Source organism: Ammospiza nelsoni, chromosome 4 (assembly GCF_027579445.1).
Source record: "Ammospiza nelsoni isolate bAmmNel1 chromosome 4, bAmmNel1.pri, whole genome shotgun sequence".
Lineage (NCBI taxonomy): Eukaryota > Metazoa > Chordata > Aves > Passeriformes > Passerellidae > Ammospiza > Ammospiza nelsoni.
This window is the reverse complement of record NC_080636.1, coordinates 6,369,227-6,385,887: the sequence shown is the minus strand read 5'-3', so window position 1 is coordinate 6,385,887 and position 16,661 is coordinate 6,369,227. Positions and strand designations below refer to the sequence as shown.

General features: G+C 49.8%; 1 protein-coding gene across 1 annotated transcript in view; it reads right to left on the bottom strand.

Moving 5' to 3' along the window:
- The window catches only part of DYSF (dysferlin), a 69,691-nt gene that overhangs the window by 16,060 nt on the left and 36,970 nt on the right, over positions 1–16,661 (bottom strand). Inside the window, exons 41-51 of the mRNA XM_059469819.1 lie at positions 14,435–14,497; positions 10,966–10,977; positions 9,846–9,944; positions 9,151–9,279; positions 8,292–8,447; positions 6,989–7,080; positions 5,774–5,944; positions 5,168–5,310; positions 2,151–2,290; positions 1,223–1,311; positions 921–1,016 (exon numbers count right to left, since the gene is read on the bottom strand). Of these exons, the coding sequence (XP_059325802.1) occupies positions 921–1,016; positions 1,223–1,311; positions 2,151–2,290; positions 5,168–5,310; positions 5,774–5,944; positions 6,989–7,080; positions 8,292–8,447; positions 9,151–9,279; positions 9,846–9,944; positions 10,966–10,977; positions 14,435–14,497 (1,190 nt within the window). The remainder of the gene's footprint in view (positions 1–920; positions 1,017–1,222; positions 1,312–2,150; positions 2,291–5,167; positions 5,311–5,773; positions 5,945–6,988; positions 7,081–8,291; positions 8,448–9,150; positions 9,280–9,845; positions 9,945–10,965; positions 10,978–14,434; positions 14,498–16,661) is intronic.

Genomic DNA, 16,661 nt, shown 5'->3' with positions numbered 1-16,661 from the left:
GGGAAGGGAAGGGAAGGGAAGGGAAGGGAAGGGAAGGGAAGGGAAGGGAAGGGAAGGGAAGGGAAGGGAAGGGAAGGGAAGGGAAGGGAAGGGAAGGGAAGGGAAGGGAAGGGAAGGGAAGGGAAGGGAAGGGAAGGGAAGGGAAGGGAAGGGAAGGGAAGGGAAGGGAAGGGAAGGGAAGGGAAGGGAAGGGAAGGGAAGGGAAGGGAAGGGAAGGGAAGGGAAGGGAAGGGAAGGGAAGGGAAGGGAAGGGAAGGGGTGCTGGAGGACCTGTTTCCAGGAATAAAAGAAATTCCAAAGAAAGCCACCATGCAAATAATTGAAACTATGATCATGGAAAAAGTCTGGGAGAGGAGTTGGGAATGAGCAGACAATGAGCTCCTCTCCCCATGACCAGGCTGCTCCCACATCTCTGGATCCAGAGATGGAGAGGTGAGGATCCGTAGCTGGAAAAGGGTGGATCTATGATTGGAGAGGTGTGGATCCATAATTGGCAAGGTGTGGATCCATGGCTGGAGAATGGTGGATCCACAGTTGGGAGATGTGTGGATCCACAGCTGGAGATGTGTGGATCCATTATTTGAGAGGTGTGGATCCATGGCTGGAGAGGTGGGGATCCATGGTTGGAAAGGGGTGGATCCATAGGCAAACAGATGTGGATCCATGATTGGAGAGGTGTGGATCCCTAGACGGAAAGGGGTGAATCCACAACTGGAGAGGTGTGGATCCATACTTGGAGATACGAATCCACAGTTGGAAATTCATGGATCCATAACTGGAGAGCCATGATGGTTCCTCCATCCCGGCAAAATCCAAGTCTATCCCAGCAATACCAATCCAAGGACCACCTTAACTCCTTCCCTGCTGCTCCTGCACCTACAGCCTCCAGAATCCAGGAGGCTCCGTAGCGGGACACTCACCCTTTGACATAGATGTCGCTCATCTTCTCCCCGGTGATGCTGAGGTCGTCCAGGATCACATCCTTGGCGTTCCAAATGATGCAGCGCAGGTAGAACCTGGAAAATCCCGGGAATAAACCCATGAGAAGGTGGAAAACTCATCCACCTGGAAGCCTGGTTGTCCCATGGATGGATTTCCGTCTCCCTGGAGATGATCCCACATCTGTCCCTCATCCAGGTGGGTGAATCCATCCCCACCCAAGGCTTCCAAGCATTCCAAACTCCTTTTCCAAGGAAAAGATGAGGAAGTAATGGGAAGTTACCTCTTGGCTTTGCGTGGAGTGACGTTGAAAGGGGGGCCGGGATGTCCCAGGGATTTGGGAAACAGATCCACCCACATCTGGAGCTTTCCCTGCATGGAAAAACAGAGCCCTGAAACCTTGGGAGATTCCAGACTGGAACACCTGAACCTCCCCGGGGAGATCTGGGACCTTTAGGGGGAAAGGCAGGATTCCTCCATGGAAAAGGGGCATTAAAGATTATTTTAAAATTATTTGAGAGATAGTTGGGAATGTGTTGATGGATGTAAATCCTGAGGAGCAGCTGAGGGAGGTGGAAAAGGCACTGGAGCACCAGGAAAAGCTGAGAGAGATGGGAAAGGGGCTCAGCCTGGAAAAAACAGGGATCAGAGGCAAAACCTTCTGGCTCTCCACAACTTCTTGGAATGTTGGAACCAGGTGGGAGCTGCAATCTGCTCCCAGGGAATAATAGGAAAAGAGGGAATGGCCTCAGGCTGGGTGAGGGGAGGCTCAGGTCGGACATCAGCAGGAATTTCCTCATGGAAAGGATGCTCAGGCCTTGGAAGTGCCCAGGGTGGTTTGGAAACCCCATCCCTGGAGATGTCCAAGGAATTCCTGGATGTGGCACTCAGTGCCAGGGTGGGCATTGGGCACAGCTTGGACTCCATGACCTTTGAGGGATTTTCCAGCCTCAGTGATCCTGGGATTCTGGGAGAAGAATTCTGAGTAGGACTTTCAGATCAAAAATGTAAAATTAAACTAAATTAAACTAAATTAAGGTAAATTTAATTTTAAAAAATTGGAGCATATGCTGAAGGGATCGACCACCTCCCCTCCCTGGGAACATCCCATATCCCAGGGCAGACATTCCCAGCAGGATTCTCCCCCTGGACATGGCTGGATCAGGAGATGCCGCTCCTGGGGCTCATCCCGGCCACATTCCAGGACCCACCTGCTCGATGTCTGGCTGGAGCGGGCTGTAAAGGCGCCGGGTCTCCACGTGCTCCGGAACCAATCCCTGCTTCCGGAGGGCAGCCAGGGCGAGCCGCTCCTCCACCGGGCCCAGGTGTGGATTTGGGGGTTTTCCATCCTCTGCCACAGGGAAGAGAGCAGAGAGAACCCCACAGGGATGGATTTGGGCCAGGAAGAGCTGGAGCAGCACAGCCTCGATTCCCAAATCATCACCACAAACCCTGCTGGGCACAGGGATGGCATTCCCAGTGGGAAAACCCATGGAGATGCTTGTGCAACCACTCCACAAATCACAGCCAGGGAAACATGACAAGGATCCAGCTGGATCCCATGGAAAGGACAATCCAATGAATCCAGCTCTCCTAGAGTCCCAGAAATCAGGATTCCCATCAATCCTCTGCTGATGTTCCCACTCCCAGGAGTTTATCCCAGAGCTTAAAGCCATCCAGGATCTTCAGCTGGGCAGACAGGAATGGGATCCTGATAGGATCCCATTTCTTCTCTGTGGGATTTGGGGTGAAAGACAGGAATGGGAGGAGGAGGAAGGACATGGAGACACCACCAGCACTGCCTGGGGTTGTTCCAAGTTCCTACTCTGGTCCAAGTCCCTGCTCCAGTCCCACCAGGATATCTGCGGTCTTCCATCCAAGGAAGACCTGGAATTATCTCCTCTGCCTGACCTACTCCACACCAACCCCTGGTCCTGCCACAGATGGGCCAAGACTCCTCAATAATGGACATTCCTGCCTTGTCTTCCTGATCAGGATCCATCCACTCATCCCTCCATCCATCCCAGTACCACCAATGGCCAACTCCTGCCTCCCCATCCCATTCCTGGGATGCGACACGATGCCCTGTCCTTGGATATCAGGGAAGTGGTGAAGTCCTCACCCCTGGAAGTGTCCAAGGAACAACTGGACATGACACTTGGACAAGGCTGGACTCAATCTTGGTGGTCTTTTCCAACCTGACTTCTAGAATTTCAGGATCTTAAAGATCTTTTCCAACTTTAAAAATTCCCTGATTCTCTGAGTCCAACCCAAACAATCCCAAAATCCCAGGCTGGGGTTGGTGGACTTCACCCTACTCATGACAATTGAAAGACAAAGTGCTTCATAAATAGTATTCCATAAATATTCCATAAATATCATTCCAACTCCACCAAATCCCAGTGAGATATCCCAGCTCCTTCCTTGGCAAGGACACACTTAACTCCAGCCACCTGGGCTAATTCCCAATGATTTCCCAAACCCTGGAATTCCGGAGTGTGCGCACACACGTGAGGCTTTACACGCCGCGAAAAGAATGAGCCCCTCTTGGAGAACAACAAAATCTGGGAGTTATGGAATAGCGGGCCGGGGGGAGGGGCTTGTAAAATCCTGGCTCTCGTGTTTAACGGCTCCAGTTTATTCCCAGTCCAGCTCCGGAGCTTGCAGCTGGATTCCAGACCTGCTCTGGGTCAAGCCTCGGGCTTTGTTCTGCTGTTTGAACTCGGAGAAGGTGACAGCAGGCGCTGCCACGGGGGGGAAAACGTTTTAACACCTCCCCAGCTCTCCCGGGAAAACTTTTCAATGAGGATTCCATGCTTCCCTTCTCCTCAGGGGAAAATCTGAATTCCTGCAGGGATTTTTGCTTTGTTTTCCAAGAGCGCAGAGAGGGATCAGCCCTGGGCTGTGCCTTGTTTTGTGTCTCTGGTGACACCCTTGGTGTGGTGGCTTTAAAAAATCCAATGAAAATTTAGGTGGGATGTGGGGAATTCTTAGCTCTGAGGATGGCGAGGCCCTGGAAGAGAATTCCCAGAGAAGCTGTGGCTGTGCCTGGATCCCTGGAAGTGTCCAAGGAGAGGTTGGATCCACCTGGGATAATGGGAAGTGTCCCTGCCCATGGAGCAGGTGGAACAAGATAATCTTTATGGTACCAACCTAAACCATTCCATGATTCCAAACTGCAGCTCCTGGGCCAAGCCAGGTGGGATTTCAAATCCTCCTGGGACTAAAACCCTCTTTTTGTGCCTTAAAGCAGAGTTTTCCCCAAAAAATCCTTCTGCCCCAGGAATGTTGGGTCAGGGGGAGGTGCGAAGGGCAAACAAAAAACTCCTCCCCAAAAGTCTGGGGCTTTTCTCCTCCTTGTAGAAGTTGGGTTTGTTCCCTAATTCCCCCCAAATCCCGAAAGAATTCACAGGTCTGTGTGTGGGATATTGTCTCCCTCTAGTGACCATTCCCAAAATGAGATTCCAATGGAATCTCGGAGCTCTCCTGGCTCTGGCAGCACTTGGATTATCAGGTTGGAGCATATCACTCCCAATCCAGGGGAGTTTGGTTTGGTCCAACTCAAGGTAAACATTCCTGGATTGAAGGTCTGGATTCAATCCCAGGATTTGGGGTATGGACAACCTTGGGGAAAGGGCAGAACTAATGTGGACAGTGAGGGGACAATGCCACTGGCCACTCCTGCTGATGTCACCCTTCATGGGACATCTCCATGCACTTGGAACACCAGGCTGGAGCTTCCCAGCCACAATGGAGCTCCCACCTGGGGGTGTTGGGTTTGGTCAAACCAAGGTCAACATTCCTGGATGGAAGGTCTGTATTCAATCCCAGGATTTGGGACACAACCAAGTTTGGGAAAAGAGCAGAGCATGGACAGTGAGGAGGAGGAGGGGGACATGTCCATCACCCACTCCTGACCTCCATGATGTCCCTCCTCATGATGTCTCCATGCACTCGGAACACCAGGTTGGAGAGTATCAGCCCCACCCAGGGGTGCTGGGTTGGGTCCAACTCAAGGTCAACATTCCTGGATTGAAGGTCTGGGTATAATCCCAGGATGGGGAGCACAGTCAAGCTTGGGAATGGTTCAGAGCAAATGTGGCCAGAGAGGAGGAGAATGGAGCCAATGCCATCATTCAAACCTGGTGATGTCTCCATGACATCCAGCTCCATCCCTTTCTCTGCAGCAAGGAAATTCTGCATTCCCAAAGCATCCCTGACATCTTACCCAGCTCGGAGAGGACGTATTCCTGATCCCGGAAGATGATCCGGTCGGATTTGTAGGTGGGAGCTTTGTAGTTGTGCTGCAGGGAGAAGAGGTGGAGCAGCTGGGAAGGACGGAGTTGGTCTCGCCACTGGTTGGGGCCGGAGCTGAAACCAAAACAGAATCACGGAATCATGGAATGGGTTGGAATGGAAAGACATTAAAGTTCATCCAGTGCTGTGGGCTGGGATATCTCCCACTGTCCCAGGTGGATCCAAGCCTCAATGTCCAGTCTGGCCTTGGACACTGCCAGGGATCCAGGGGCAGCCACAGCAAATCTGGGAATTCCAGTCCAGCCCCTGCCCACCCTCCCAGCCAGCAATTCCTTGCCAAGATCCCACCCCAGTCTCCCATTCCTGGGATGGGGCAGCCACATCTCTGGGGGTGTCCTCAGCATGAGGTCACCAGAAGCCACCAGGGATGGAACAGGATCTCTCTGGAGGAGAACCAGGACTCTGGGAAGCACAGCTCCAGCCAGGTCCCCCAGGACAACCCTGCTGTGATCCTGTGGCCCCCTCAGCATCCCAATCCTGGGATTCCTGGACATCCCAAGCCCAGGGCGGAACGCACACACAGTAGGTCTGGGGGAGGCCGCAGCGAGCGCCATATTTGGACAGGAAACGATTCTCCAGGTCGATGACAGTCTCGCCGATCTTCTCGTCCTTGGACAGGAGGTCGTAGTCGTAGAGGGTGACCTTGAGGTCCTTCTCCAGGGGCAGGGTGCAGCTCAGCTCAAACATCCTGGAAACGGGAACAGGGGAATGCTTGGGAAAAGAGGATGGTGCTGTGCTGGATTCCATGGGAATGGATCCACACCCCATCCCAACCCCACCAGTGATGGGATGGATCAGAGTCCCTGAGCTTCCGGGTCACCTTGATCCACCAAGGCCACGGCTGTGTTGTGCTGGCTTCGTTTATCATGGAATGGTTTGGATCAGGAGACACCTTAATGACCTCATTCCACACCTTCCCTGATCCCAGGTGGCTCCAAGCCCCAGTGTCCAACCTGGCCTTGGGCGCTGCCAGGGATCCATCCAGGGGCAGCTGGAAAACTGAGGGAAGCTCAATTCCATGGGGCTTTGTTCTCCCAGAAAATCAGAGAATCATGGAATAGCCTGATCTGTAAGGATCATCGATCCGACTCCTTCCCAAGACAATCCCACCCTGTCCCTGGGAACAGTGTCCAAACACTCCTGGAGCTCTGGCAGCCTTGGAAATGTGGTCATTCCTTGGGGAGCTGTTCCAGTTCCCCACCATCCTCTGGATGAGGGATCTTTTCTTGATATCCAACCTAATCCTCCATGGAGCAGCTCCAGGCATTCCCTGGTCCCATTAACCTTGGAATTTTATCCCATTTCTGAGGGAAACAACTCAATTATCCATGGCTAATCCTTTTCCAGGTGGTGGTGCCCCATTCCTCCCATTTTTCCCTCAGACATTGGATCAAAATTCCTGAATGAGGAGAAGTCCCTCAAACTCCTTCCCAACAATGGGATGATCCAGATTCCTCCAGTATGGAATTCCAGCTCCCCAGTCCACAGCTCAGAAATCCCCGGGATTGATGAATGAGAGCCAAGGGAATTATGGAATAGATTGGGATGGAAAAAAACCTTAAAATCCATCCCATTCCCAATCCCTGCTGTGGGTGGGGAACATTTCCCACTATCCCGGGTTGCTCCAACCTGGAACTGGGTTTTGGAATGGAATGGGATTGTTGGCCCAGAACAATTCCCTCAATAGGACACCCAAAAAATTCCGTGGATCCCAAATGGAATCCATACTTACTTCCCAAAGACAGGCTCCAGAGTGCAGGGAAGATAATTTTCCTGGTCATTTATGGATTTCTTTCCCACGGAAATCTTCACGTAGGGATCACACTGGAGGTGGGCACGGAAAGAAACACAGAAATCCCATGGGATTCCAGTCCCACTCTTTTCCATAGGTTGGTCCAAATCACATCCCTCTCCCAAATAAAATTATTCTGGGAATTTGGCATCAATTTGGAAAGTGGGGGATTTAATTCAAGTTGGATTTTTTTGCTTGGAGAAGGAAAAAAATTCAAGGGAAAGATCCAGCTCCACCTAAAAGATTTTACCTGGATCTACAGGGATCCACCATCCCAGCCACATCCAAGAATTCCCTGGAAAAAATGCCCAGACCAAGTTTTCTCATAACTTCTCCCGGATTTTTCTTTTCCTGCTTATTTGTTTTTTAAGGAATTGATGGGAAACAGCAATGTGCACCCAGGTATTCCTTGGGCTGGGATGAGCCTCCATAAAATTCCCATCCCTGGGGAAATTTGGGATCAAATTTGAGTTGGTTTGGGGTTTTAAATTAAAAAACTCCCATTTTTTTTCCTTCTTTTTAATCCTTGGGAATTACTCATGGGGAATTTCTTAGGAATTCACATTTCCTTTTAAAATCCCAAATTCTTTTAAAAAAATGGGAGAATTCAAAAGCAGTTGGAATTTTTGCATCTATTTTTCCATGTATTCCATATATATTTCCCATATTCCATATACTTTTTTCCATGTATTTTTATGTCTATTCATTATTTTTCTATAAATTTTCCATGTGTATTTACTATTTTCCCATCTATCTTTCTTAGATATTTCCTCACATATTTCCCACTCTATTCCTCAAATTTCCCCCTCTTTTCCAGTGGAACCAAGATAATTAAAAAGGATTTTTCCCTTCTCTGAGTTTTGGACCTACACAATTCCCATTTTCCCAGAATTTCTCTTCCAGACCAGAAAATGTTTGCAAGAAGGAATTTCGGGAAAAACGGAATTTTATTCCCTTCTGCACCAAAAACACCAAAAAAAAAAAAAACCCTCAAAATAAAACTAAACCGAAAACTCATGGAACTAATCCTGAAAAATCCCAACGGACAAAGGAAGAGTTGCCTCACAGACTTCCCAGATATTCCAAGGGGGGCAAAAAACAGGAACAAATTCCTAGATGTTAGGGCAAATTTGTAAATTTTGACCAATTTTGACCCAATTTTGACCCAGTTTTGACCAATAAGGGCTGAGCTGTTACAAGAATCCACTACAGGAGTCAACTCAGAGCTTTCCCACTGGGATACCTTTCCATTGGAATCCTTTGGCTGGAGGTCGAAGGCGCGGATGATGTAAACCCGGACCAGACATTCCTGGAGTCCCCTGGCCGGGAGCTGCTGGAATTGCCGGGGAGGCATCGGAACACGCGGATCGTCGGGAAGAGGGTAAATCCTGAAGGAACCCTGGGATGGACAAGGCAATTCAAGGAAGAACTCATAGAGATGGAAGCAGGCTTGGAATGACCGGAATGAATCATGGAATTATGGAATGGTTTCGGTGGGAAGGGAGATGAAATCTCATCCCATTCCATGAGCAGGGACACATTCCCTGATCCCAGGTGGATCATAGTCCATCCCAACCTGGCCTTGGACACTGCCAGGGATCCAGGGGCAGCCACAGAAAATCTGGGAATTCCAGCCCAGCCAGCAATTCCTTGCCAAGATCCCAGCCCAATCTCCCCTTTCCCAGTGGGAGCCATTCCCTGGCTCCTGTCCCTGCAGGCCTTGTCCCCAGTCCCTCTGCAGCTCTCCTGGAGCCCCTTCAGGCACTCTGAGGATTCCCTGGATTTTTCCCTTCTCCAGGGGAACATTCCCAGCTCTCCCAGCCTGGCTCCAGAGCAGGGGGCTCCAGAATCCTGGAATGGGTTGGGTTGGAAGAGACCTTAAATCCCATCCCATTCCCACCCTTTCCACCGGCAAGGACACCTCCTACTGTCCCAGGTTGCTCCAAGCCCCTTCCAAGAAGCCTTGGCCACTTCCATGAATGAGGATTCCTCAACTCCAACAATTCCCGGACTCACTGAACGATTTGGGCTGAAAAGGACTTTAAAGATCCCACAATTCCCACCCCTAGGGACACAATCCATGGGGAGAGGGCCCATCCCACCTTGAATTCCCCCACCACCGAGGGGTCATCGCTGGAATCCTGGGATCTCCCCCGGAACAGTTTGAAGGTGTGGCAGAAGTCGGAGAGATGCTCAAATTCCTCAACATTTTCCAGCTCCGTCTCATAGACCTGAGGAGGAAAAGATGGATTGTGGGAAAAAATTCCAACCAAATTCTTAAATCCTGGGAAACTTCATCCCATGGGGAGAAATTTCTGGGAATTTTCGTTCTTATTTCCCTCTTGGGCAGTGGGAAAAGGAGAATTTGGGAATCCCACAATAAATTCCAGCCCATCCCAAGGACCCAGACAAAGCCAAGGTCTCCTGGTGGGTTTTTCATGGATAGAGATCTTCCAGCTGAGAATATTTTCCTTAAACCCAAGGAAAAAATGGTTAAATTTTAATGTGTTAAATTTAGCACCTCTTGTGCCTTAATCTCCCTCTTCCCTGAGAAATCCCTGATTTTCCTCATTCCCAAACTTTTCCCAGGATGGCACTTCCCCACCCTCTCTGCCATTTCCCAAGGGAAAATTTCCAGAAGTTTCCCAAAAGGCTTTTCCAAAGGAAACGGAATTTTCCACACCTGGGGAAAATGTTTTGGTTTTTTTGAAACCGGATTTGGAAAAAAAGCCAAAAATCCCAAAGAAATCATGGAGAGTGGAATTCCAAGGACCCACACCTGATGGAAGTCACTCACCTTCAGGGTGTCAAATCCCTTTTCCAAGTAATATCCACATTTTTCCCTCTCTCCCGTGGAAGCGTAAAATTTGCTCCACCAGTCAATGAATTCCTCCTCCTGCAGCCAGAGATCCCAGAGTTACTCATTTTCCACAGAAAAAAATCCCCAGAAAACAGCAGCAGCTCCCAGATTTGGGAAGTGAACCCTGCATCAACTCCATCCCTGATTTCCAGGTTTTTTTCAGGATGCCCCCAGCCCAAATCCGGGTGTTACAGCCACTCTGGATATTCCCAAGAGGATTATTCCTCATGGGAAGATGAGGTAGAGCTCCAAGAAGAATATTCCAAGAATTTGGAGCATTTTTAGGGAAGTTTTGGCCACTTAAAGGGTGGTTTTCCCAGAATTTCCATGCAAGGAATAAACCAATTTAACTCCAGTGTTAACAGCTTGAAATGCCCCAATTTTAGGCTTTTCCTGGAAATTTTGGGGATTTGGGAGACAGGGATTGACTTCCTGGTTGTATCTCAGCACCTCCCAACCTCCCCATCCCAACAAAACCTGAGGATAAATTAATAAATCCATACAATTCCCATCTTTCCATTAAAACCCAACAGTGCATAGGTCTCCAGAATGACACAACCCTTGGACGAAAAAAACCTGGGAAAATCCCACAAAACCTCAGCTCTCACCAACTCCCATTGCCTTATTCCCAGTTCAAACCATTCCAGGAGGAAAAAAAGGACCATGTGGGCTCAATATTCCATAGATTTTATAGGAATCCCATTTTTGAGATCGCTTTGCCTGCAATTCATGAAAAATTCCGAGAAAATCCTGGTGTCTCCTTTTAGGAGGCCACAGAATTCCAGCTCAGTGACCTCACAGAGAATTCCAAATGGAGTTTTACTGGATTTATATTTGAAATCAACAGCACGGGATTTAATGGATAGACACCAGATTTAATTGGAATATTATGGAAATTCACTCAGAGGCTTCTGCCACCTCCTTTTTTTGGGAGGGGAAATCCCAATTTTCCTTTCGTCACTTCCCATTTTATTGTTCCAAGGGCTCCATTCAGACATCATGACATTCCACAGTATTGGGATACAGAGACAACGCTTGGATTCAACCCAGGACTTACCCATGGAATCCTCTGCAGCCACAAGAGAAAGAACTGGATTAGAGATTTTGGTGGATTTTGACTGATATTCCAATGAAAAACAGGGAAAACACAAAAAGGAGGGAAGGAGAGCAGCTGGAATGTTAATGGTGATGGATATGATTCCATTGGGGAATGGAAAAGTCATAGAAAGCAATGGATTAAAAAAGAACAGATTGAGGAATTTCATTTATCCAAGGGAAAGATAAAATTCCCTCCAGGTATCCCAAACCACCTCCAGGGGTTTTTCCATGGTACAGATGATCTCTGGGATTGGGATCTGTGCTCCCTTTCCAGCTTTTTCATGGATCCCACTGGGCACAACCCCCAGGTGAGAATCCCTTGTGGATAAATTTAACCTCAAGTGAGCAAATCTTGAAAATTCCCTGGAAAAGGAGCTCATTCCCACCTGGAAATCTGCTGCCATGATTACCCAGAGTTTCCCCATCCGTGTTCCATCCCTGTTCCCTCTCGCCACCCTAGAACTCCAACGTTTCCCAAGAGGGACCCATCATTTGGATATCCTGGGAATAACCGGATCATTTCACCCAATCCCGTCATCCCAGGAGCTACAGCAGCTCTGGGAAGAAAGCATGAATGAAGGAAGGATAATTCCTCCTTTATGGAAAACATTCCTGGCTGGAAGGGTGGTGAGGGGCTGGGATGGAATTCCCAGAGCAGCTGTGGCTGCCCCTGGATCCCTGGCAGTGCCCAAGACCAGCTTGGAAGGACTTGGGTCCACCTGGGATAGTGGGAGGTGTCCCTGCCCATGGAATGGGATGAGCTTTCAGCTCCCTTCCCACTCAAACCATTCCATGATCCTACAAACCCTGGCTGTAGAAATCTCGGCGTTTTCTCTGGGAATACTTTTCCCCCTCCCCAGTGGCAGTGCCATGGGCTGGCTCCCAGCTGGGAATATTAAAACCATCAGGAACATTATGGGGGGGCAGCGCTGGGATGGGAATCATTCCCAGGAGAAGCCATCCAACACCCAGAGCCCTTCCAAGGAACAGTAACCGGAGAAGCCGTGAAATGTAGGCTTGGATTTGAAAGGAGCAAACACAGCAAACAACCAATTATCCCAAATAGTTTACAGACATGGATTGGCTGGAACTGGCTCCGCTGGGCTCCATTAACATGTCCTGGGATGGGGGATTTGGAAAGCAGCACGAGCTGGAGTAACAGTGGAGTAACAGCAGAGTAACCGCTTTGTAGGGCTCCTCAGCAGGGAATGGAGGAGCAGAGGTGTCCAAGAGTCCCTCCTGAGCTCCTCTCCTCCAGGAGGTGCCCAGGAATCATGGAATTACGGAATCATGGAATGGGAAGGGACCTGAAAGCTCATCCCATCCCACAGTCAGGGACACCTCCCATTGTCCCAGGTGGATCCAACCTGGCCTTGGGCACTGCCAGGGATCCAGGGGCAGCCACAGCAAATCTGGCAATTCCAGCCAAGCCCCTGCCCACCCTCCCAGCCAGCAATTCCTTGCCAAGATCCCAGCCCAATCTCCCTTTTCCCAATGGGAGCCATTCCCTGGCTCCTGTGCCTGCAGGCCTTGTCCCCAGTCCCTCTCCAGCTCTCCTGGAGCCCCTGCAGGGACTCTGAGGATTCCTTGGATTTTTCCCTTCTCCAGGGGAACATTCCCAGCTCTCCCAGAGCAGATGGGCTCCAGAATCCTGGAACGTTCTGGGTAGGAAATGACCTTAAATCCCACCCCATCCATGGGCAGGGACAGCTCCCACTGTCCCAGGTGGATCCAAGCCCCAGTATCCATCCTTGGGCACTGCCAGGGTTCCAGGGGCAGCCACAGCAAATCTGGGAATTCCAGCCCAGCCCCTGCCCACTCTCCCAGGGCAGAATTCCATCCCAAGATCTCACCCATCCCTGACCTCTGGCACTTTAAACTCTTCCCCCTCCTCATTAACGCCCCAGCCTGAGGCAGATCCCGGTGAAATCCAGGACCTCCCTCACACACTCTGCACGGAGCTGTATTTTTTTGGCTGGAAAAGCTTTTTTCCAAGATTTCCCCAGCTGCAGCCCCTGGGCCTCATTCCCAGCTCCTGCTTTTGTGCAGAGCTCCTGAACCATAAAGGAGAAGGAGCCGGGAAGGAAGATGGGAACCCAGTTTTCCAAACCAGGATGGTTTTCCCGAGGAAACATTCCCATCTTTCTGCAAACTGGGGTTTATCACATTGATTCCCATTCCTGGAGAATCCTGGATGAACCAGGACAATTGGATGGTTTATTCCCACCTAATATTCCCGTAGTTTGATTTTAAATTAACACTTTGTAGCTTTTCCCTCTTTTTTGTTTTTTTCCCCTGGATTTTCTTTGTCCTATACCAAAAGCACATCCATGGAAATTAAAAATGTGGATGGACAGCGGGATGGGGGGGGGTTGTTTCAGGAATTTTTGCTTCCATAGTTGGGATCCCAGCACTGTCACCTCTCTGGAATGGAGAAATCCATCCATTGGAAAATATTTGGATCCCTGGAAGTGTCCAAGGCCAGGTTGGACACTGGGGCTTGGATCCACCTGGGATAGTGGGAGGTGTCCCTGCCCATGGAAATTGAGGAATGGGATGGGATTTAAGGTCCTTCCAACCTCAAATCATTCCACGATTCCATGGAGAACCTAATCGGGATGAATTTGGGATGAAGGGAACTACTCCTCTGGAGTGCTATCCCTGAGAAGGCAAAGAAGCTCCACTGCCCTCCCTATAAAACCCAGGAAAATCCCAACATCCGCTTTTCTCATGGAAAAGAGAAAAAGGGAGCAGGAAAATGGAAAGGATCCCCAAATCCCATTCCCACCCCATCCATGGGCAAGGACACCTCCCACTGTCCCAGATGGATCCAACCTGGCCTTGGGCACTGCCAGGGATCCAGGGGCAGTCACAGCAAATCTGGGAATTCCAGCCCAGCCCCTGCCCACCCTCCCAGACAGCAATTCCTTGCCAAGATCCCAGCCCAATCTCCCCTTTCCCAGTGGGAGCCATTCCCTGGCTCCTGTCCCTGCAGGCCTTGTCCCCAGTCCCTCTCCAGCTCTCCTGGAGCCCCTTTAGGGACTCTGAGGATTCCCTGGATTTTTCCCTTCTCCAGGGGAACATTCCCAGCTTTTCCTCCCAGCAGAGCTGTTCCATCCCTCTAATCATCCTGGTCCCACCTCTGGATCACTCCCACATTTCCATGTCCTTCCTGTGCTGGGATCCCCGAGCTGGGGATGGAATTCCTTCAAACCACCCCCTCATTCCCTTTGGAATTAATGGAAAGCCCAAGGACACAGGGGCAGCCAGCTGGAATTGCCATTTTCCTAAGCAGCAAGCGGGATCACTCCCAGAAGGAAAACGCCTCCTTCTGGCTTTATCTGTGTATCCTCATGGGCTCAGGTCATCAATTAAGCGGTTAATTAATTAAGAAATTCATTAGCAATTAGAAAGGAAGCGATACCTACATGAGGCAGGGCCCGGGAATCCGGGATGTTAATTAGTGCTGAGCTTGTCAAACCCTCAGGAAGCTACAAATTAAAATGATCCGTTATCCAAGGAATTCCAGGAATCGGGATGAACACACAGCAGCAAAAGCAACAATTAATGGGATTAATCCAAACTAATATTACCAACCCTGGGGTTTCCCAGGATGAGGCAAATTTAGGATGAGCACAGGGCTTGTTTTTAGGGATGTTCAGCAAACAGCTGGAATGACGCAGAGGAAAATTGGGATATTAAAGGGGAAAAATATGGAAAAATTACTGTTAGTAATTTCCAGTGGAGCAGAGGCTTTTCCCTGGATACTGTGAGCTGCAAAGTCAAGGAGTTATCCCAGAATTCAGGGAAGGATCTGAGCCAGGGGGATTTAGAATGGGATTGGGAATGCTCAGGATCAAAGCCCACGTCCAAGTCCGGCTCATCCTGGGCAAACCAAAAGCCGGCATCACATCCATGGGCAGGAAGTGGCAGCGCTGTTTCAAGATTCCAAGGATCCCTTGGAAGTGGAAAAGGGGGAGGAATGAGAGGTTCTTCCCAGAAAACAGCCAGGTTTGAGGATCAGGCCAATCCTGACAGCATTCCCAGTTATCCAGCTCAGGCTTGTTCCCAAAACCGTTCTCTTATCCAACCAGATCCAGACCGGCATCCTTGGGCCAAACTCCACAATTTCCAGGGAAAACATTTGCTGCGGATCATTTTCCACCAGGATTCCCATAGGGAAAACATTCCATAGGGAAAACACTCCCCGAGGATCATTTTCCACCAGGATTCCCTCGTGGCTCTGGGAACAGCTCCTTTCCAGCTGGTTTATCCATGAGCAGACAGAACAAATCCCATGGAGCTGTGGAAGTCCTTCCTGAGCCTCTTCCCATGGGAATGAACCCTCAGAAAACACCGGGAGCAGAGCAGGCAGGACAAGGCCTGACCCAGCAGCCTCTTCCACAAATTCCACCTTTCCAAAGCTTCACTCCGTGTCCTTTTCCCAAAGAACCAATCTAGACAGGATTAGCCAGGAAAAATCACTTTTCCAGGATTTTTTAGGATTTTCCTCGCTTTGGGTGACCAGGATGTGTCCCGTGCACTTAAACTGGTTTTAAATTCCATCTGAACTCTTGATCCTGCTCGGATGAGATGGATAACACACTCCCAAACCTTGGAGCAGAGGGATTTCACCTCTGGTTGTTTTCCCAATTTTCCAGGGAAAGCAACAAAGGGATCCTTTGTTCCAACCATCCTTTGGAGCAGGGACCAAAGCCAGGCTTGGCAAGGAGGGAGAAAAACTCCGGAGCCACACAAGGAAACGCATCCATGAAAAATCCTGGCTCCTGCTTCCAAAGAGCCCTGAGCACAAGCTGCTGGCTTGGGATCCCTCCCTTTTCCCAGGAAAGCGGAGCAGGGACTAGTCCTTGACCTGCCAAATCTGGCCCGGGATGGGCGGAATGATCCCAATGGTCCATCCACGCCTCAATCCATGCCCACCTCCAGGAGAGGAGCAGCTTCCAGGGCCAAAATTCCCAGGTGGGAATTTTGGGTTGGTTTTCCAGGAAGAAGCTCCCTCCTTTCCCGAAATAACAGGAAAAACAAGGAAAGAAACAAACAGAGAAGGACAAATCCAGGGTCAAACTGAAGAACTCCATTGGTGGCAGGGGGATTGTTTGGGAAATGTTTTTCCCAGGAAAAAAATGCTGGAATTTTCCACTTTGGAATGGTTTTGTCACATCCCTCTCTCCCTTTTCCTACTGTGTAAACTCTTCCCTAAATTTGATATGAGCTTGGAGATGTTTCCAATAAAATTATCCCAGGGAACAAAGCTCCAGGATTCCAAAGCTCCTTCTCATTCCTTCCTCTGGAATCTTTGGGATGGGATCCCACATTCCTGGGAGCAGCTCCCAGAGCTCCAGGGGGTATAAAGGGAGGTGAGTCCCTATCCAGAGGTTTTATTCCCAAAGGAAAAAATGGGAGCAGGTTTCCCACCACCATGGCTTTCCATGAATAAATCATGGAAATCTGAGCAGAGAATTCCAGGGATTCGTGGGCATGGCCAAAGCCACTCTGGACATCCCAGGGTGTTCCTTCCATCCTGATCATTCAGAAAAATGGGACAAACTGGGAATCCCACCAGTGGGAAGGTCCAAGCTCTTCCTGCACTGGATTGTGGGAAATTCCAATTCCAGATCATGGGAAACCCCAGAT